Below are 22082 nucleotides of genomic sequence, written 5' to 3'. Positions count from 1 at the left end.
CAGAGGAAAGGCAAACAACCCACCCGGTGGTCGCGACCCCCAGGTTGAAAACCACTTTCCTATAAAGTCGAGATACTCTTTCGTTACTATGGTGAAAATATTACAGAGAGGATTTTGAAATAAATTTTAATAAACAGACGACTCATATAAAAGTAGCCTACTTATCGTCAAAAGTTAAAGGTTCAGAAATGGTAGATTTACTAAAATAATACTGAAATTCAATAATGGCCTAAACTTAAACAAACTATTTACATAAATTATTGTATTTGAAAATCACTAAAAAATGCTAATAATCCTTTAAATATGTGCGCTTTTTAATATAAAATGTCGCATACCGTCAGACGATTATTTCCTTCTCATTGTTAAGCTACCAGGACACATACGGCCACTGTAAGAGGCGTGCAAATTCGGCAACCGTTTTCAAAATCGACTGCTCCTCATACGGTTTAAACCGCACGGTCCTAAAAGTGCTTGACGCAGCTCTCGCTATAACCATGCGAGTCCGTGAGAATAGTGCCACATGGCTGACCTGAGGAGCGAGAGCAATAAATATCTCTGATTAGCAAAATATTAATTGGCAGATGGTCTATATAAATAGCTAGCCATTGAGTTGGCGCATTATTCCATTGAAAAGCAGTACAAGGTACAAGAAACATGATCAAGACTTTTATTCTTCTGCTTGCCGTTGGTAAGATTTTATTTTGAAGAACTGGCGTATTTTTGTAAATAATAACGTTTTTGTGGTGAGAAACTGGCCTATAGTATTGTGCAGTAAGTCTTATTAATATATTTGCCTCGTGCCTTAAATCAGGATGGTCCAAACCAAAGCCCGCGGGCCACATGTGGCCCGCGACACCATTGTGCGTGGCCCGCGAAGCACTGTTGAATTAATGCAATGCGTAGTGCGTACCGTTGAGGGTTCATTCAAAGAAAGCTAACCAACATTAAGCATACTGCAATTGTTTGGTTATGATTACATTTTTCCCGGTATACCATGTAAAAAACAGTTTCCTATCTCTCACCAAATTCGGATCCAGGGCGTCGCAAGAACGATTAATTTTTGGTATGTGTTAGACCGGTTTGAGAGAAGCCGCAGTGCGTCCTATGGAACTTTCTAAAGCAGTGGTTCTCAACCGCCGGTCCGCAGACCGGTGCCGGTCCGCGTCAACTTTTCTGCCGGTCCGCCAAATATATTGCAATTTTATATCTTAATTGCAAAATGCAAGATGTTAAAAACTTGTTAACCAAATTAGGAACTTCGCCAGTTCCGTAATTGGCAGCATTGTGGCGTAACATAGAGTTAATGGTCTACTTTGGACTTATCGTACGTTACAATGCTCAAGCGTTGTGCCCAACTGTTTAAAAGCTACAAGTCGTTGAAGTTTTCAACTTTAAGACCAGTTGTATGTGAAAAACTTTCATACACCACGTATGATATAAAAAAAGACAGCAGAAAATTGCTAATTAAATTGAAGTTTCCATTCTTTGCTTTTAAGTTGCATACTTTTGTCGTAATTATATTTTGGGTTGATTTTGATTTTTAAGGTCCACCGGTCCGCAAATTTGTTTTAAAATTTCACCGGTCAGTAAGCTAAAAAAGGTTGAGAACCACTGTTCTAAAGTGATGTTTTGCGAACTTATAAGTTATATTTGCGTTTTAAAGTAAATGTACGATAAAATATATCGCGCTGCTCGAAAGTATTGTTTTACAGATTTTCACTGTGCCTTGAGGCTAAACGCCCTAACCCTTTCCAAGATGCAATTTAAACCAAATCGAAGTGGTTAATAAAACCTTTTTGCGCAAAACGATAACGTCTTTGTAATTTAGCGATTGTGTAGTATGCAACATCTCTCTTAAAATTTTAGTAAGATACGCACACGGTTTACGCGAATATTTTACGCTTATAAAATGCAGTCTTCTAAATAATTTTTTTGTTAAATACGCAAATTTTTCGCGCTTCGAGCGCACCATTTTCCCAGTCTCATAACATTCGATTACATTTGCGCGCAACTTTGACGATAGAAGCAAGTTTCTTGAGCTTATTTGTCTTTCAAAGTTACTTTGTGACGTCACTTTTAAACTTTTTGTGCCCCGCCCAAACGGAAATCGTTGATCCGCTCCTGGCACACATGTAGCCTACTTCATGTGGCCCGCAAAGAATATGCAATAAATATTGTGGCCCGTGATACTGCCAACCTTGGACTACCCTGCTTTAAATTACGAACTTGAAAAAGAGAACAAGAAAAAATGTAGAAACTGTGCAGACTTGTTTTCCATCTTTTAACAACCCGCAATAGTTCCCAATGTACCTGTTGCTCTGTGAAAACTTGCTTACGATTTGTAATCTCAATTAAAATTATCCACCGAATTGAGTTAGGTAAGAGATAGAAACATATATACAATAAGTTGGCTTAACCTAATGACGACAAGAATATACTTTTAAAACTTTACGCATTTTACCAACGAGATTTTGATCTGCATCTTGCCTCGCCTGCTCGTAAATTGTTAAACTTTCTTGCAGCAGTTGCTATCCAAGCATCCGATGAGCGCGTCGTAAATGGGCAGCAGGTCTCATCCATGACGCAAGCCCCGTGGCAGGCTTCGCTACAGCGATTTGGCTCGCACTTCTGTGGAGGATCACTCGTCAGCGATTATTTCGTCATGACAGCGGCGCATTGCTACGCCACCTAGTGAGAATGTGCTTTTTTATTTCCAAATTGGTTATATAAAAGGGGCTTAACTTTCTTATGGAATCCAAAACCATTGATAGCAGTTTTTGCTTGTTGGTTACTGTTCCGTTGACGCGTATATAAACAAGTAAAACCAGGATAAGACATTTATACATTCCTTTAACAAAATGTCTGATTTCAGTTTTAGTCAGGTTTTTAAACTTTGAGTTTTATTTGTCTAAATTGGCGAGGGTATTACTGATTTTTAGAAAAAAAGGCTCCAACATTTGACAAAAAAACAGTTTATTAGACTGTTAGTCAATTTAAAAACTCTTAAAGTCAGCTATTTAGACACACATATTGTGTAAGGTATTTTGAATCACTAGCGTTTTTCTGAATTTCATTAGTTCTCCTAACTTTTCGTTTTTCAACCATTTTCAATTACCATAATACGAAGGCGAGTGTGATAACCTTCATAATTTCCCAATTTTCTTGCAGTGCTATAGTAAACATGGGAGCTATTCATAAAGGACAGGCGCCCCAACAGATTCCCGCAATTTCGTTTAATAGACATCCCTACTGGAACCAAAACAACATGGACTACGACTACGCCGTAATCAAGATGCAATCCCCAGCGCAATTCAACTCATACGTACGTACGAATTGTTAAACCATGTATTACCCGCATTTGCCTAGATGTTGTACGGCTAAACACCTTTTAAGAAAAAGTCTTAGTATAGTTTGGTTAGGGACGCTGGCTGCATTGTCTCAAGATTAATATCGATACTATTCTCAAGCCTTTAACAAGAGGTCTGAAATAAGGTGGTCATTGCATAAAACAAATACTAAAAAAAATGAAAAATATTCGACGAAAAACATTTGCGTTTAAGAATATCAAAGCCCATACAGAAGTAGGTATCATTTTGAAGGTTCTTTTGATATTCGTATTACATCTTACTACAACCTCCAAACATTACGCTCCAAAATTTGCGTTTCATTTAGTTAAAGTTAGCGAAGTTTGGTACTCAATTCAGAGGGAGCAAATGCACCGATGTATGGCCGGGCGTTTGACTGGAATATAAAATTTCAAAGCTCCAACAAAATTAGCTTTTACTTTCACACGACGTTTTTACAGGTTTACCCCATCAATCTTCCAAGCCCGGGACAAGACTTCACGGGCGCAACCGCCCAGATTACCGGCTGGGGGCAGATGAGCGGAACCAATCAGAACTCAGCCGCCACCTACCTACAGTATGCAATGGTGCCCATCATATCGAAATCGACGTGCACTACTATTGTCGGCCTCGGCAGGATTACCAACCAAATGGTGTGCGCCGGTGGACAGGGGCCAGGAGCCTGCTACGTAAGTCTGTCGGGTATAGTAAGCCAGCACTATTGGCTGCCGGCTAAAGTAGCACCACCGGGGGCGACAGAGTTATCCACGTAAAACGGCTAGTTCTTTCGACCTTAATAAAAATGCTGTTTCTTCTCATTTTCAATGGTGACCACTGAAAATAACCTGCGCATATAAGCCTCACGCACAGTGTTCCTGGTAAATTATCCAAAGGCGCAATATAATGGTGTAATATCCTCAGCTAAATAAACACTATGAGGGCATCAGCCTGTTGCCTATTAAAACCTTAAGGACACAATGTCTCGCAGTAGACGCTTTTTAGGGAAGACACGTTTGCCTGTCTTAGTTTGCTTTTCAACTTAAAAAGATATTAAATTTAATAAGCTTATGTAATGTGCTATACTTTGATATCAATGCTTTTAACAATCCGCTGGGTGTTAAAACACGGCGTTCGCATTAACATAGCTGTTCAAAAGAATTGAGCCTTGAGTGTGTTACAACAACGCAGGGTGATTCCGGTGGACCCTTGGCCGTCTACACAACGGCAGGTTGGATTCTGGTCGGAAACACTTCGTGGGGAAGCACCTATTGCAACGGAGTCGCAATGTGGTCCAACAACGCGGTCGCACTCGACTGGATCTACTCAGAATTGAGCAGATAAATGCATTTGTAGCATACTCGTGCCGCGTTTGCCGATAATAAATTTCAGTGTCGGTTGTCACGTATTCGCCTATGCTCCTTTTAAGATTTAAATGTCTCGTTGTTGCCAAAACTATAGGCGCCTCTACGCCTAGAAATCAGAAGACAAACAGTAGACGACCGGCGGTAATTCAACCCATCGGCGGTAATGCAGAATCCGCGAAGAATGTCGTAACTAGTTATAGCATATTATTTTCTAATATGAACACGAAAGGCTGCGCGTAACTCAAATAAAGTGACGTTGTAATGCTGTTATACATCCGTCAGTAATTTAGGTTAAATGGTATGACTTTATGTTTACACGAGCTTGGTATAAAGCAGGGTCTCTCAACGGTGCCCTCGGCCCTCCTGGGGGGGGGGGCATTGAGCGGTTATTGGGGGGCCTCGGGCATCACTCTCTAGCTATAGGTAGTTTGGATAAATGCCTGTCGATTACTGTGCTGCTTTATATAGCTATAGTCATGTAGTGTGGTGTCAGCGTTTTTTTCGGGCGGCCAATTACTTGCCGACAACCTACGTCTAATCATTAGGTGTAAATAAAGTGTTGTTGGGCGAGCAACTAACGCAGACCTGGGCAAAATACGGCTTGCGGGCCGCAACGGTTTATTATACCGTCTTTGCAATATGTCCGTTTTATCGCAAGAAACACAGCGACAACTTAAAGCCTCATAAAGCTAAAAAGGCATTGTAAATTGTTCTGTGCTAATTTTTCAACGATTTTAACCTTGGGCCTTTAGATAACAATCCCACCACTTAAACAATGCCAACATATCAGGAATGTACATATATATATTTTGTCTGTGCTCAATGCGTCACGTACACCTCTAAATCCAAATTAAATTTTGCATTTTAAATCAAATAGTGAAGATTTTTTCGCGCTTCATTTGGTAAATTTTTAGAAAGCAAGTGCATTTTTTCGTTGGATCATATCTGTATTTGTTATTAACGCGAAGAAGTAAAACAATGAAAGCAGTTAAACACAATGCTATTTTAATAAGCAGGGGTCCACGATGGTTAAGATCCTTTCAAAGGGGGCCAAGAAGCATAAAAGGTTGAGAACCACTGGTATAAAGGTATATTTAAACACGGCGATTTTAAGGAAAAATTATGGAACTTTTATCAGATACAATATGTTTTATTCAGATACACTGGTCTTAAAAGTTGTGTTGCGAAGGGTCGCATAAGACAGATTTGCTATGCGGGTTTTTGTAGCCTGACTCGGCAAAAAACGTGTTTAAAAATTTGATAAATTCTACAAGCAACAAGATTAAAAATTTTAACTTTACATTTATACCATTACACAAGCTGTTAGGTTAGTTGGTGTTTGTTAGTATCGCTTTACCAAAATCAAGTTGCTATATAGCCAAAATTAGGATGCGCCTTAGGCGTCAAATAATGTTTAGCTTTTTAAAATGACATTTTTTTATAGACGCCAGTGCACAACCATGCATGACACAGTACTATAATTAATTGTATTCTCTCGACACAATAATACATAGGCAAGTCTTGTTTTTCATTAGGCAGCCTGGGAACGCGACGCTATGGCTTTTCAGTTACAATTATTTTGCTGATGTGGCAAAACGAACGCGCAAAGAGTGTATGTTTGTACAGGTCCGCTGCGATAGACTTCCACGTTGCCTTCGGCTTATCCGTTAGTGAGAATTTAGGCAGGTGCCGCGGAGCCTAAAATAGTAACATAAGGAGCTGATTAAGATGGAAGTTGCAACTTTTATGAGGACTTTGCTGTTTGTCTGTGGTAATGGGGGAGCAGCACCACTTCACCTGGAAAAGTTAATGACAATGTAGCCTACTTCTGAGCCAAGTTTTACAAAGTTCTACCGACGCCTTTGAAATAGTTTTCTCGCTTGCTTAAGGCACGTCTATTTGTATTTCAAATTTAACTCCCAAACTGAAAAAAGTTCAACAGATCACCAAAATATATTAACTGTCATACTGGTCTGCCTTGGAGAACAGTTTTTGAAATACTGTTATCGTAGACCAAAAATCACAAACAAAAATTGTTATATGCTTTAAATAAACACTAACTGCTTTGTCAATCAATTTTGGTATACGATTTTGTTAAACATCCCTTTTGTAACTCAAACAATATGGACTACGACAATACCATGATAACGCTGCAAACCGGAGCGACACTAAACTCAAACGTACGTCGGAATGTTTAAAAATTGTGTCTGCCTACCCATACCCCTTCCAATCCACCAACAGTATAACAAGAGCACATTTTTATAGCACAAAACATACCTAATAAGGAATCCGCAATCAAGCTTAAAAGTGTTACCTATTAGGCAATCGGTTAAAACAGGGGTCGGCATCGTTTTTTGCACTGCGGACCGGTTTAAAACTAAAGTTTTGTCGCGGACCGACCTTCAATATAAACAAATGTCCATAAAGGAAATTTATTACAATTTTTTACAATGCGAACTTGTTTTGCCGCAATGAGATGCGTCCTCTAGGAATTATTGAACTTAATGAAACCCGCGGGCGGAATCCGGCCCGCCAAGCAATTTAACCAAGCCCGCGGCTTATTTCAAGCCGCTGTTTTTAGGCCATTCCTTTGTAAGAAGTCACACTTTGTTTATAATATTGTATTTTAGATACCTTTTTTGACAAAAGTACACCTGAAAAGTATGGAAAAGACTTGCTTTCAAAGCTTGCTTTTTTTCAACGTGCGGTTAATGTCCGAAAATAGATTTAGCTGTTTGCCTTTTATTTGTCATTTTATAGAAGCTTGCTAACACTAATTAAAATTCATAACCATAGACCTACGCTTTTTTGAAACCTTTCCTGCTTAAATATCAAACTTTAATTTCGGTGAATCAATTTATCCTATTGGGAATAAAACAACAAAACGTCAGGTGTTTCGACATTTCAAAACCTGAAAGCAGCGGTAAGCTTTAGTTGCTCATAGGCAAACATACGTCCTGACAGTCTGCAGAAAAATTGTTCATTGTTTTAATAAAAAGGCGTATATTTTTCGGTCCAAAACTTTTGGCAGCAGATTAGATTACTGTTTCGCTGACGCGTAGGCCTATATTAACAATAAAACTCAAAGTTTAAAAAACCGAGTAAAAACAGGGTTAGACATTTTTTATGGAAAATTCGCCTTTGGCATCGTCAAATATACATAGCAAAGTAATAATAAAATTGATGAAAAAGTAAGTAAAAGCAATACACATTAGTTGGTATTGGTTTTATAACGTCGGGGTATTGCCGTGGAAACGATAACCGCTTATAAAAGTTTTGCGGGCAACGCCGATTAATTATGATCTACAGGCTTTGATATATAACCGCGGTTAAAACAGCGCGGATTACTTTATGTTAGGCCTACCCTAATTATTCAAGGTTCATTAAAAGACTCCAGTGTGTAAGCCTGCAGCGTGAGAAAATCCCGTATGAAAGAAGTGCATGAAAAAATACCGTTCGTCGTGACAATGTCGAAAATGCCAAACGCGTAACACAATTATTGAGACATGAGTTTATGTCATGTTTTTATCAATATCAAAGACATTGAATTGAAATGAACTTTGCCCAACAAAGATGTGCTTCGGACGCAATTATCTGACCGTTCTTTGTTTAAAATGGACCTCTACAATATTTCAACCTATTGATAGAAAAATAAATAACGAAAAACAAAAACAGTTATAAGCACGGAAAATTGTGTTGTGAGCCCTACAAATAGATAACTGCTTTGTAAGTCAAATAGGCCTAGCAGGTAGAAACAATTCATATTAGGCGACGGAGCCAGCGACACTTGGTAATGCTCCACCAACCAAAGCTCTATTTTTGGCCGGATTTTACTATGTAGGCTAAATGCAAAAATGATCAACTTTCTCGAATTGATTTGTTTATTTAGTAGGGGTATATGTTTTCAACAAATTTTTGTACATTTATCCAGGGAATCGAACCGTTTGACTTTTCTGGTTCAGGTTCGGTTCGGGTTCAAGGATTTTTTTGGAATCCGGTTCAGTTCCGGTTCGGCTCCTCAGAATCTTACATAAAACGGTTCACCGAAAAGCCATCGCAGACTCGCCGAATCTGTCGATCTATGATGCAAGCAGAGAAAGCCAGAAAAACAACTGGCCTGCAGTGAGGTTCGAACTCACGACCTCTGATCCGGTCAAGCCGGGACCGTCGCTCTACCAACTGAGCTATGCAGGCTCAGAGAGGAGCGAGTCGAGAAACAACAGAAGTTGCAACTTCCGAGGGGCTAGATCACCGGTGTTGTTGAACACATGTTTGTGTGTGTCTTTCATTGATTGATACGGACTGATGATCCCCCAGTGTGAAGTTGCTTGTACTAACAAAATGTGCAAGTATTGGCGCATGGTTGTTTCTCGACTCGCTCCTCTCTGAGCCTGCATAGCTCAGTTGGTTGAGCGACGGTCCCGGCTTGACCGGAGGTCGTGAGTTCGAACCTCACTGCAGGCCAGTTGTTTTTCTGGCTTGCTCTGTTTGCATCATAGATCGACAGATTCGGCGAGTCTGCGATGGCTTTTCGGTGTACTGTTGATACGGATGCCGTAATCGTTGGTCATAAAGCAACTTCCGAGGGGCTAGATCACAGATGTTATTAAACACATATGTTTGTGTGTGTCTTTCATAAAACGGTTCAGGTTGGGTTACGGTTCGGGAAAAATTGGACCAAAACCGGTTGGTTCTGGTTCGACTTCCTGCATTTATCAGAAGAAACAAAGTAAACGCATTTTACTCTTGTTAGCGCGATTACACTACACCTTATTAAGATTAGTTGATTACGATGCTCCGCTTATACGTTACTTTATGACGCCCTCTTCAAGAGATTGTGTCTATTAATGAATCATCTTTTGACAAAAAAAATTTTATGTTCATTACAGTCTGCCTCGATGATAGCATCAGCTGTAGAATACTATTATGCAGGGGCGTGTAACCTTTCATACTGCCGGGCCAAATATGTGTATTCGGATTAGACCACGGGCCACTTGCATATCTCGTCGCCAAAATGTTAGTGCAGTAGTCGGCGAACTTTTTGTTGCGGCCTAAAGTAGTCTTTTCAGAGCTACTATTGAAGGCCCACTACGTAAAACCACTACGAAAACAGTGGCGAATTCAGGGGGATATTTGGTTTTAAGGTGAAATATTCTATAATGCTTAATGACCAAAACACTGCCATGCTATATAAAACATTATATAAAAAGGAATATACGCGCGAAGCGCGAAAAATTTGCGTTTACCTAGAGTTAAAGTTGGCAAAAAGTATAGTTTTACAGGCTCACAAGACCACATTTGGTACGTGCTGGGTCTTTCCAATCTGAGCCAATTTAAAACATTATATGCCACACCAATTGTTAAAATAAAGTGCAATGAATGTACGGCTATCATGCAGCCAACAACTACGATACAAGATAACACCAAGCTATTCAAAAATAACTAACGGCCCACAATTGGCCTACCACTGTGTTAGTGACTACCACAAAAAATTGCTTACACACGTACGTTGAACCGAACAATGCCACCTTAAAAGCGACAAATTTTCTCAGCTGTCGAAACTTATTTAGATCGAGATGTTCGTGGTAAAAAACTACTTTTTAGTTGCGCTGAAAGAAATTTGTTTCTTTTTTTACAACTCACATGAACATTGAAATTGAATATAATACAATTACATTTCAAATGAGCGAAAAAGATCAAACGGACATTTTTAATATGCTTTCTTTACATGGCCACAAGTAGCTATTCTAAAGCATTTCAAGACCAAAAAGATTGCAGCGGTCAGTTCACTTACACAAAGTTGTGCACTTTACGCAACAACATCCAAAACACATTTTGTAGTTTTATTTTGTTAGCAGGTCACATTCTATTCTAATATGTTAGCAGGAAACATTCTGTTCTAATATGTTAGCAAGTCACATTCTATTCTAATTCTAATAAACTAAAAAATTACACGCTATATAAGGCAACCTAAGACTAAGGAACAGTCAGGAAGTTTCAATATTTTAACAGTTACCTGAATGTTTAGTGGTGCGGCCAAAAACCAAAGCACACCGCGGGCCACATATTTTGGTTCCGCGGGCCGCAGGTTGCACGCCCCTGCTATTATGTATCGTGCTTGCTGTTTATAGTGGAATCAGTGCGTAATTCTGCATAGAATAGTAAATCGATTATTGTTGTAAACGACTGTAAAAAGTTTCCAGCGATGCCAATACTTATTATTACCGGGCTAGGACAATAAATACTATTTTCTAGAACAGCATAATAAAACATTTCTCGAGAATACACAGTAGCCTACCTACAGGTTGGTCTACTAGGCACATTTTGTTGTCGCTCAAACATCACAGTTGACGTCTAGCGGTTACTTGTGGGGATTATCATTTTCTAAACAAACAATCAACTTTCATTCATAAAAAGTGCTGCAAATTGCTTTCTCAGCCAAGTGAGTATGGTTTGTTTTTTAATGTTATGGTAGTTTTCGATTAGCCTTTCAATTTTTTTCGCGGCATACAAATTGTTAATAGATATTTAACATGAATGGCTGAATGCCATGCACTTAGACTAAAAACATTACAAGTGATGTATTGTAGGATCCTACACACCTAAACGCTAACCTGCGTCCTAACCCAAATTTGAGTTGATTTAATAATTTTTTCAGCGTTGTGGTAGAATTCTAGACCAGCGCCCAAGTACCTCCTGGGCCACTGGGGAAAGTATGGCAAGTGCACCCGCGAGTTTTTTTCAACTTTTTAAAACTGCACCCCGAAAAAAATCTGAACTGCACCCCAGTCCCCTAAACGGCTAAACACCTTTTAAGAAAAAGTCTTAGTATAGTTTGGTTAGGGACGCTGGCTGCATTGTCTCAAGATTAATATCAATACTATTCTCCAGCCTTTAACAAGAGGTCTGAAATAAGGTGGTCATTGCATAAAACAAATACTAAAAAAAATGAAAAATATTCGACGAAAAACATTTGCGTTTAAGAATATCAAAGCCCATACAGAAGTAGGTATCATTTTGAACGTTCTTTTGATATTCGTATTACATCTTACTACAACCTCCAAACATTACGCTCCAAAATTTGCGTTTCATTTAGTTAAAGTTAGCGAAGTTTGGTACTCAATTCAGAGGGAGCAAATGCACCGATGTATGGCCGGGCGTTTGACTGGAATATAAAATTTCAAAGCTCCAACAAAATTAGCTTTTACTTTCACACGACGTTTTTACAGGTTTACCCCATCAATCTTCCAAGCCCCGGACAAGACTTCACGGGCGCAACCGCCCAGATTACCGGCTGGGGGCAGATGAGCGGAACCAACCAGAACTCAGCCGCCACCTACCTACAGTATGCAATGGTGCCCATCATATCGAAATCGGCGTGCACTACTATTGTCGGCCTCGGCAGGATTACCAACCAAATGGTGTGCGCCGGTGGACAGGGGCCAGGAGCCTGCTACGTAAGTCTGTCGGGTATAGTAAGCCAGCACTATTGGCTGCCGGCTAAAGTAGCACCACCGGGGGCGACAGAGTTATCCACGTAAAACGGCTAGTTCTTTCGACCTTAATAAAAATTCTGTTTCCCCTCATTTTCAATGGTGACCACTGAAAAGAACCTGCGCATATAGACCTCACGTACAGTGTTCCTGGTAAATTATCCAAAGGCGCAATATAATGATGTAACATCCTTAGCTAAATAAACACTATGAGGGCATTAGCCTGCTGCCTATTAAAACCTTAAGGAGACAATGTCTCGCGGTAGACGCTTTTTAGGGAAGACACGTTTGCCTGTCTTAGTTTGCTTTTCAACTTAAAAAGATATTAAATTTAATAAGCTTATGTAATGTGCTATACTTTGATATCAATGCTTTTAACAATCCGCTGGGTGTTAAAACACGGCGTTCGCATTAACATAGCTGTTCAAAAGAATTGAACCTTGAGTGTGTTACAACAACGCAGGGTGATTCCGGTGGACCCTTGGCCGTCTACACAACGGCAGGTTGGATTCTGGTCGGAAACACTTCGTGGGGAAGCACCTATTGCAACGGAGTCGCAATGTGGTCCAACAACGCGGTCGCACTCGACTGGATCTACTCAGAATTGAGCAGATAAATGCATTTGTAGCATACTCGTGCCGCGTTTGCCGATAATAAATTTCAGTGTCGGTTGTCACGTATTCGCCTATGCTCCTTTTAAGATTTAAATGTCTCGTTGTTGCCAAAACTATAGGCGCCTCTACGCCTAGAAATCAGAAGACAAACAGTAGACGACCGGCGGTAATTCAACCCATCGGCGGTAATGCAAAATCCGCGAAGAATGTCTTAACTAGTTATAGCATATTATTTTCTAATATGAACACGAAAGGCAGCGCGTAACTCAAATAAAGTGACGTTGTAATGCTGTTATACATCCGTCAGTAATTTAGGTTAAATGGTATGACTTTATGTTTACACGAGCTTGGTATAAAGCAGGGTCTCTCAACGGTGCCCTCGGCCCTCCTGGGGGGGGGGGGGGGGCATGGAGCGGTTATTGGGGGGCCTCGGGCATCACTCTCTAGCTATAGGTAGTTTGGATAAATGCCTGTCGATTACTGTGCTGCTTTATATAGCTATAGTCATGTAGTGTGGTGTCAGCGTTTTTTCGGGCGGCCAATTACTTGCCGACAACCTACGTCTAATCATTAGGTGTAAATAAAGTGTTGTTGGGCGAGCAACTAACGCAGACCTGGGCAAAATACGGCTCGCGGGCCGCAACGGTTTATTATACCGCCTTTGCAATATGTCCGTTTTATCGCAAGAAACACAGCGACAACTTAAAGCCTCATAAAGCTAAAAAGGCATTGTAAATTGTTCTGTGCTAATTTTTCAACGATTTTAACCTTGGGCCTTTAGATAACAACCCCACCACTTAAACAATGCCAACATATCAAGGAATGTACATATATATATTTTGTCTGTGCTCAATGCGTCACGTACACCTCTAAATCCAAATTAAATTTTGCATTTTAAATCAAATAGTGAAGATTTTTTCGCGCTTCATTTGGTAAATTTTTAGAAAGCAAGTGCATTTTTTCGTTGGATCATATCTGTATTTGTTATTAACGCGAAGAAGTAAAACAATGAAAGCAGTTAAACACAATGCTATTTTAATAAGCAGGGGTCCACGATGGTTAAGATCCTTTCAAAGGGGGCCAAGAAGCATAAAAGGTTGAGAACCACTGGTATAAAGGTATATTTAAACACGGCGATTTTAAGGAAAAATTATGGAACTTTTATCAGATACAATATGTTTTATTCAGATACACTGGTCTTAAAAGTTGTGTTGCGAAGGGTCGCATAAGACAGATTTGCTATGCGGGTTTTTGTAGCCTGACTCGGCAAAAAAACGTGTTAAAAAATTTAATAAATTCTACAAGCAACAAGATTAAAAATTTTAACTTTACATTTATACCATTACACAAGCTGTTAGGTTAGTTGGTGTTTGTTAGTATCGCTTTACCAAAATCAAGTTGCTATATAGCCAAAATTAGGATGCGCCTTAGGCGTCAAACAATGTTTAGCTTTTTAAAATGACATTTTTTTAAAGACGCCAGTGCACAACCATGCATGACACAGTACTATAATTAATTGTATTCTCTCGACACAATAATACAAAGGCAAGTCTTGTTTTTCATTAGGCAGCCTGGGAACGCGACGCTATGGCTTTTCAGCTACAATTATTTTGCTGATGTGGCAAAACGAACGCGCAAAGAGTGTATGTTTGTACAGGTCCGCTGCGATAGACTTCCACGTTGCCTTCGGCTTATCCGTTAGTGAGAATTTAGGCAGGTGCCGCGGAGCCTAAAATAGTAACATAAGGAGCTGATTAAGATGGAAGTTGCAACTTGTATGAGGACTTTGCTGTTTGTCTGTGGTAATGGGGGAGCAGCACCACTTCACCTGGAAAAGTTAATGACAATGTAGCCTACTTCTGAGCCAAGTTTTACAAAGTTCTACCGACGCCTTTGAAATAGTTTTCTCGCTTGCTTAAGGCACGTCTATTTGTATTTCAAATTGAACTCCCAAACTGAAAAAAGTTCAACAGATCACCAAAATATATTAACTGTCATACTGGTCTGCCTTGGAGAACAGTTTTTGAAATACTGTTATCGTAGACCAAAAATCACAAACAAAAATTGTTATATGCTTTAAATAAACACTAACTGCTTTGTCAATCAATTTTGGTATACGATTTTGTTAAACATCCCTTTTGGAACTCAAACAATATGGACTACGACAATACCATGATAACGCTGCAAACCGGAGCGACACTAAACTCAAACGTACGTCGGAATGTTTAAAAATTGTGTCTGCCTACCCATACCCCTTCCAATCCACCAACAGTATAACAAGAGCACATTTTTATAGCACAAAACATACCTAATAAGGAATCCGCAATCAAGCTTAAAAATGTTACCTATTAGGCTATCGGTTAAAACAGGGGTCGGCATCCTTTTTTGCACTGCGGACCGGTTTAAAACTAAAGTTTTGTCGCGGACCGGCCTTCAATATAAACAAATGTCCATAAAGGAAATTTATTACAATTTTTTACAATGCGAACTTGTTTTGCCGCAATGAGATGCTCCCTCTAGGAATTATTGAACTTAATGAAACCCGCGGGCGCCAAGCAATTTAACCAAGCCCGCGGCTTATTTCAAGCCGCTGTTTTTAGGCCATTCCTTTGTAAGAAGTCACACTTTGTATTATAATATTGTATTTTAGATACCTTTTTTGACAAAAGTACACCTGAAAAGTATGGAAAAGACTTGCTTTCAAAGCTTGCTTTTTTTCAACGTGCGGTTAATGTCCGAAAATAGATTTAGCTGTTTGCCTTTTATTTGTCATTTTATAGAAGCTTGCTAACACTAATTAAAATTCATAACCATAGACCTACGCTTTTTTGAAACCTTTCCTGCTTAAATATCAAACTTTAATTTCGGTGAATCAATTTATCCTATTGGGAATAAAACAACAAAACGTCAGGTGTTTCGACATTTCAAAACCTGAAAGCAGCGGTAAGCTTTAGTTGCTCATAGGCAAACATACGTCCTGACAGCCTGCAGAAAAATTGTTCATTGTTTTAATAAAAAGGCGTATATTTTTCGGTCCAAAACTTTTGGCAGCAGATTAGATTACTGTTCCGCTGACGCGTAGGCCTATATTAACAATAAAACTCAAAGTTTAAAAACCCGAGTAAAAACAGGGTTAGACAATTTTTATGGAAAATTCGCCTATATACTTGGCATCGTAAAATATACATAGCAAAGTAATAATAAAATTGATGAAAAAGTAAGTAAAAGCAATACACATTAGTTGGTATTGGTTTTATAACGTCGGGGTATTGCCGTGGAAACGATAACCGCTTATAAAAGTTTTGCGGGCAACGCCGATTAATTAAGATCTACAGGCTTTGATATATAACCGCGGTTAAAACAGCGCGGATTACTTTATGTTAGGCCTACCCTAATTATTCAAGGTTCATTAAAAGACTCCAGTGTGTAAGCCTGCAGCGTGAGAAAATCCCGTATGTAAGAAGTGCATGAAAAAATACCGTTCGTCGTGACAATGTCGAAAATGCCAAACGCGTAACACAATTATTGAGACATGAGTTTATGTCATGTTTTTATCAATATCAAAGACATTGAATTGAAATGACCTTTGGCCAACAAAGATGTGCTTCGGACGCAATTATCTGACCGTTCTTTGTTTAAAATGGACCTCTACAATATATACCTATTGATAGAAAAATAAATAACGAAAAACAAAAACAGTTATAAGCACGGAAAATTGTGTTGTGAGCCCTACAAATAGATAACTGCTTTTGTAAGTCAAATAGGCCTAGCAGGTAGAAACAATTCATATTAGGCGACGGATCCAGCGACACTTGGTAATGCTCCACCAACCAAAGCTCTATTTTTGGCCGGATTTTACTATGTAGGCTAAATGCAAAAATGATCAACTTTTTCGAATTGATTTGTTTATTTAGTAGGGGTATATGTTTTCAACAAATTTTTGTACATTTATCCAGGGAATCGAACCGTTTGACTTTTCCGGTTCAGGTTCGGTTCGGGTTCAAGGATTTTTTTGGAATCCGGTTCAGTTCCGGTTCGGCTCCTCAGAATCTTACATAAAACGGTTCACCGAAAAGCCATCGCAGACTCGCCGAATCTGTCGATCTATGATGCAAGCAGAGCAAGCCAGAAAAACAACTGGCCTGCAGTGAGGTTCGAACTTACGACCTCTGATCCGGTCAAGGCGGGACCGTCGCTCTACCAACTGAGCTATGCAGGCTCAGAGAGGAAGGAGTCGAGAAACAACAGAAGTTGCAACTTCCGAGGGGCTAGATCACTGGTGTTATTAAACACATATGTTTGTGTGTGTCTTTCATTGATTGATACGGACTGATGATCCCCCAGTGTGAAGTTGCTTGTACTAACAAAATGTGCAAGTATTGGCGCATGGTTGTTTCTCGACTCGCTCCTCTCTGAGCCTGCATAGCTCAGTTGGTTGAGCGACGGTCCCGGCTTGACCGGAGGTCGTGAGTTCGAACCTCACTGCAGGCCAGTTGTTTTTCTGGCTTGCTCTGTTTGCATCATAGATCGACAGATTAGGCGAGTCTGCGATGGCTTTTCGGTGTACTATTGATACGGGAGCCGTAATCGTTGGTCATAAAGCAACTTCCGAGGGGCTAGATCACAGATGTTATTAAACACATATGTTTGTGTGTGTCTTTCATAAAACGGTTCAGGTTGGGTTACGGTTCGGGAAAAATTGGACCAAAACCGGTTGGTTCTGGTTCGACTTCCTGCATTTATCAGAAGAAACAAAGTAAACGCATTTTACTCTTGTTAGCGCGATTACACTACACCTTATTAAGATTAGTTGATTACGATGCTCCGCTTATACGTTACTTTATGACGCCCTCTTCAAGAGATTGTGTCTATTAATGAAACATCTTTTGACAAAAAAAAATTTTATGTTCATTACAGTCTGCCTCGATGTTAGCATCAGCTGTAGAATACTATTATGCAGGGGCGTGTAACCTTTCATACTGCCGGGCCAAATATGTGTATTCGGATTAGACCACGGGCCACTTGCATATCTCGTCGCCAAAATGTTAGTGCAGTAGTCGGCGAACTTTTTGCGGCGGCCTAAAGTAGTCTTTTCAGAGCTACTATTAAAGGCCCACTACGTAAAACCACTACGAAAACAGTGGCGAATTCAGGGGGATATTTGGTTTTAAGGTGAAATATTCTATGATGCTTAATGACCAAAACACTGCCATGCTATGTAAAAAATTATATAAAAAGGAATATACGCGCGAAGCGCGAAAAATTTGCGTTTACCTAGAGTTAAAGTTGGCAAAAAGTATAGTTTTACAGGCTCACAAGACCACATTTGGTACGTGCTGGGTCTTTCCAATCTGAGCCAATTTAAAACATTATATGCCACACCAATTGTTAAAATAAAGTGCAATGAATGTACGGCTATCATGCAGCCAACAACTACGATACAAGATAACACCAAGCTATTCAAAAATAACTAACGGCCCACAATTGGCCTACCACTGTGTTAGTGACTACCACAAAAAATTGCTTACACACGTACGTTGAACCGAACAATGCCACCTTAAAAGCGACAAATTTTCTCAGCTGTCGAAACTTATTTAGATCGAGATGTTCGTGGTAAAAAACTACTTTTTAGTTGCGCTGAGAGAAATTTGTTTCTTTTTTTACAACTCACATGAACATTGAAATTGAATATAATACAATTACTTTTCAAATGAGCGAAAAAGATCAAACGGACATTTTTGATATGCTTTCTTTACATGGCCACAAGTAGCTATTCTAAAGCATTTCAAGACCAAAAAGATTGCAGCGGTCAGTTCACTTACACAAAGTTGTGCACTTTACGCAACAACATCCAAAACACATTTTGTAGTTTTATTTTGTTAGCAGGTCACATTCTATTCTAATATGTTAGCAGGAAACATTCTGTTCTAATATGTTAGCAAGTCACATTCTATTCTAATTCTAATAAACTAAAAAATTACATGCCATATAAGGCAACCTAAGACTAAGGAACAGTCAGGAAGTTTCAATATTTTTAACAGTTACCTGAATGTTTAATGGTGCGGCCAAAAACCAAAGCACACCGCGGGCCACATATTTTGGTTCCGCGGGCCGCAGGTTGCACGCCCCTGATTATGTATCGTGCTTGCTGTTTATAGTGGAATCAGTGCGTAATTCTGCATAGAATAGTAAATCGATTATTGTTGTAAACGACTGTAAAAAGTTTCCAGCGATGCCAATACTTATTATTACCGGGCTAGGACAATAAATACTATTTTCTAGAACAGCATAATAAAACATTTCTCGAGAATACACAGTAGCCTACCTACAGGTTGGCCTACTAGGCACATTTTGTTGTCGCTCAAACATCACAGTTGACGTCTAGCGGTTACTTGTGGGGATTATCATTTTCTAAACAAACAATCAACTTTCATTCATAAAAAGTGCTGCAAATTGCTTTCTCAGCCAAGTGAGTATGGTTTGTTTTTTAATGTTATGGTAGTTTTCGATTAGCATTTCAATTTTTTTCGCGGCATACAAATTGTTAATAGATATTTAACATGAATGGCTGAATGCCATGCACTTAGACTAAAAACATTACAAGTGATGGTATTGTAGGATCCTACACACCTAAACGCTAACCTGCGTCCTAACCCAAATTTGAGTTGATTTAATAATTTTTTCAGCGTTGTGGTAGAATTCTAGACCAGCGCCCAAGTACCTCCTGGGCCACTGGGGAAAGTATGGCAAGTGCACCCGCGAGTTTTTTTCAACTTTTTAAAACTGCACCCCGAAAAAAATCTGAACTGCACCCCAGTCCCCAAATATGTAAAACGCTTGTGCGCATTAGTTTACATGACCACCCGATCCGTTAGAAATTAGTGCATTTTTAAGCAAAGGTCTACGACAATTAGTGCATCCAAAAGATCAAAAAGACTGACTTTTAGACTTTGAGGTCTCGGACAATGCACTAATTTGACTTAACAATGTGCTTCAAAAGATTAAGTTTAATAATACTTGACCTACCTCACCAGCATTCCAATAATTATTACATTAACGCACATTATTTGGGTTCGGGTTTGGGTTAGGGTGGGTCAAGTGTTATTAATGCCATCTCACACTTTTTGTTATCTTTTATGAATGTTCAATGAATATTTTCAATTTATCTACGCCGGGAGTTTACCTAAAGGTCCAAATTAGTGCATTGCCAGGACTTCCAAGGTCTAAAAGTCTAGACTTTTCTGCCATTGGATGCCCTAATTGTCGTAGACCTTTTTGCTTAGAAATGCACCAATTTCTAACGGATCGGGTGACATGACAATGTATGCAATACAGTGTACATCGGAAATTTAAAAGTGCACCCGAGGTGCATTTTTTTTACTGTTGTTGCACCCGGTCACCCAAAATTTTTTGGCCGTGCACCTGCGAGATCTCGTCGAAATCTGCCATACTTTCCAAACTAGCTCCTGGGCAAACTTTGCGCGAAGTGATATGCAGCACTCCTCCGTTAAATATGCTAAAAAATTGGCCAGTCAGTTTACCAGCCGTAAAGATTTAGGAAAAAATCCCATGTTAATCCCTTTCTGTTTTAATGGTAAACTATAACATTTGTTAAACATTGCATCAACTGGTCCACATGCACATACCTTATATATTTAGTGACTTTAGAATGTGTGATACCATAATGAAAGATATACTAGAGCAGAGGTCGGTAAGTGTAACCTATGGCTTGTTTGCCATACATGGATCTTTTTGTCACACCTTTATGGGTCTTTTGTTGAATGAATCCTGCATACAGATAAATCTAAGCTATCTTTTCTCGGCATGATCTAAACAAAACTGAACGCGGCCATGACTGTTTTCCTAACTTTTTATTTACTTTTTTTACACATAGTAGCAAATTTTGAAGAAATCCTATTTGTTTTTCGAGACTGTTATCCTGTTTGAGGGAATCTTCTAATGTCCAATAGGCCTTATTCATTCAACAGAAGTCTGTAATCAAAGTTGTGCAAACCGTTAATTCTAATTATGTTCTGTCCTAAATGAGAACAAATTGAGCGGCCCGCTCAATTTACTATTTTTTGCTAAATAGGCATTATATTTTTCTCTCGTGCAAATATACCCAAGAATATTTGGCTTTTATGGCTTCCGTAGCTAAAAAGGTTCCCGACCCCTGTACTAGAGTATTAGAAATTTTGATGGATTTCAGATTTTATGTACACACCAGTTGTGCTGCAAAAGTGTATTTATTGTGTTTAATACCACTCACAGAAATTATTTTTTTGTGCAAATTCATAACCATAATGTTAAAAAGTGTCAGAACAATATAATCCCATAAATTTCTGTTTTTTTTTTTAATGTTTACCTTTGTTGTATTTTATTTACCCTGTGGTCAAGGGAGCTTGTGCAGGATTTAATGACTTTTTACGTAGCACAAGTATTTTAAAGTGATTTTTGATCGTTTTACCACAGATATTTCACTTGTGGCAACCAAATGGGGCCAGCATATTTATTATTGCAGTTTAATTTTTGTTTGTCTATAAGGATCTTTAAAAAATTGCTGTTGTTATGTTATCAAACTCTAATATTTAGTTATAAGGGCTGCAAGCTAACATGGAAAACTATGTGCCAAATACAACACCTTACCTTGACATAACATATGAACAAAGTTTATTTGGCATTAATTACTAGTGTTTCATCATCTATCAGTTGAATCCTTTAAAATTACCTTCATTGTTTATGCATCACTGGCATATAAATTATCTTCATTTTTAATTGTGAATTTAACCTTACTCTTTAATCCTGATTTTTTTTATTTTTAAATATGGTTTTCAATCTTTTTTAAATGCTCTGTCTTTCTTTTAGCTGTGATGTAAAGAATGTCGGTATATCGCCCAAAGGAATGGATTGCTACAGTCCTGGGGAAATTTGATAAATTGGTAAACATCTAGTTCTTTCCACATAATTGCAGACGATGTATCTAAATTAAAACTCAAGCTTCTACTTTTGTGCAGTCAGCCAGCAGCCAGCCGCGCTGTTTTATAACATTGTGTTTTCAATTTACATTGATTTTTTGTTGACCTTATACCCTATGCCTCGTGCAATTTATTTTATTTCAACACTTTAAAATAATGTACAAAATACCCCTCAAACAAGGAAGAAAGGTACCTAACAGTTACCTGGCAGTGGGCACTAATTTTAATTGCAATATTCTTACATTTTTTCTCTGGTGCAAAGGCAGATGAGTTTTAACTTGGCTAAACCTAT

The 22082-nt window shown here is 38.9% G+C and overlaps 3 protein-coding genes and 1 non-coding gene across 4 annotated transcripts in view; 3 read left to right on the top strand and 1 right to left on the bottom strand.

Annotated features, from left to right (window-relative positions):
* Positions 1 to 654: 654 nt before the first annotated feature.
* Positions 655 to 4685, top strand: LOC146167504 (chymotrypsin-like protease CTRL-1). The gene is made up of 5 exons (XM_083385861.1): positions 655 to 688; positions 2523 to 2691; positions 3169 to 3322; positions 3806 to 4033; positions 4533 to 4685. Exons 1-5 carry the CDS (start codon positions 655 to 657, stop codon positions 4683 to 4685), a joined length of 738 nt encoding a protein of 245 aa, XP_083241987.1.
* Positions 4686 to 6831: 2146 nt separating this feature from the next.
* Positions 6832 to 12817, top strand: LOC146167502 (chymotrypsinogen A-like). The gene is made up of 3 exons (XM_083385849.1): positions 6832 to 6888; positions 11938 to 12165; positions 12665 to 12817. The coding sequence occupies exons 1-3, from the start codon at positions 6832 to 6834 to the stop codon at positions 12815 to 12817; spliced, it is 438 nt and encodes a 145-aa protein (XP_083241975.1).
* On the bottom strand, positions 8823 to 8902 carry Trnap-cgg (transfer RNA proline (anticodon CGG)). The gene has a single exon. It is a non-coding gene; the product is annotated as a tRNA-Pro (tRNA).
* A 6249-nt stretch (positions 12818 to 19066) lies between the features above and the next one.
* LOC146167501 (neurofibromin-like) overlaps positions 19067 to 22082 on the top strand; it is a 47829-nt gene continuing 44813 nt past the window's right edge. The window contains exons 1-2 of the mRNA XM_083391304.1: positions 19067 to 19284; positions 21681 to 21754. Coding sequence (XP_083247430.1) covers positions 21695 to 21754 — 60 coding nt within the window. The 5' untranslated portion in view covers positions 19067 to 19284; positions 21681 to 21694. The remainder of the gene's footprint in view (positions 19285 to 21680; positions 21755 to 22082) is intronic.

Source organism: Ascidiella aspersa, chromosome 1, assembly GCF_963924565.1.
Source record: "Ascidiella aspersa chromosome 1, kaAscAspe10.2, whole genome shotgun sequence".
Classification (NCBI taxonomy): Eukaryota; Metazoa; Chordata; class Ascidiacea; order Phlebobranchia; family Ascidiidae; genus Ascidiella; species Ascidiella aspersa.
This window is presented reverse-complemented; position numbering and strand designations above follow the sequence as displayed.

Bases quoted from the DNA above. Each gene is read 5' to 3' on its own strand.
- LOC146167504 (XM_083385861.1), top strand. From the start codon at position 655: ATGATCAAGACTTTTATTCTTCTGCTTGCCGTTG. The intron at 2,692-3,168 runs GTGAGAATGTGC...ATTTTCTTGCAG, and splicing joins GCGCATTGCTACGCCACCTA to TGCTATAGTAAACATGGGAG. The intron at 4,034-4,532 runs GTAAGTCTGTCG...ACAACAACGCAG, and splicing joins AGGGGCCAGGAGCCTGCTAC to GGTGATTCCGGTGGACCCTT.
- LOC146167502 (XM_083385849.1), top strand. From the start codon at position 6,832: ATGGACTACGACAATACCATGATAACGCTGCAAACCGGAGCGACACTA. The intron at 6,889-11,937 runs GTACGTCGGAAT...ACGTTTTTACAG, and splicing joins GAGCGACACTAAACTCAAAC to GTTTACCCCATCAATCTTCC. The intron at 12,166-12,664 runs GTAAGTCTGTCG...ACAACAACGCAG, and splicing joins AGGGGCCAGGAGCCTGCTAC to GGTGATTCCGGTGGACCCTT.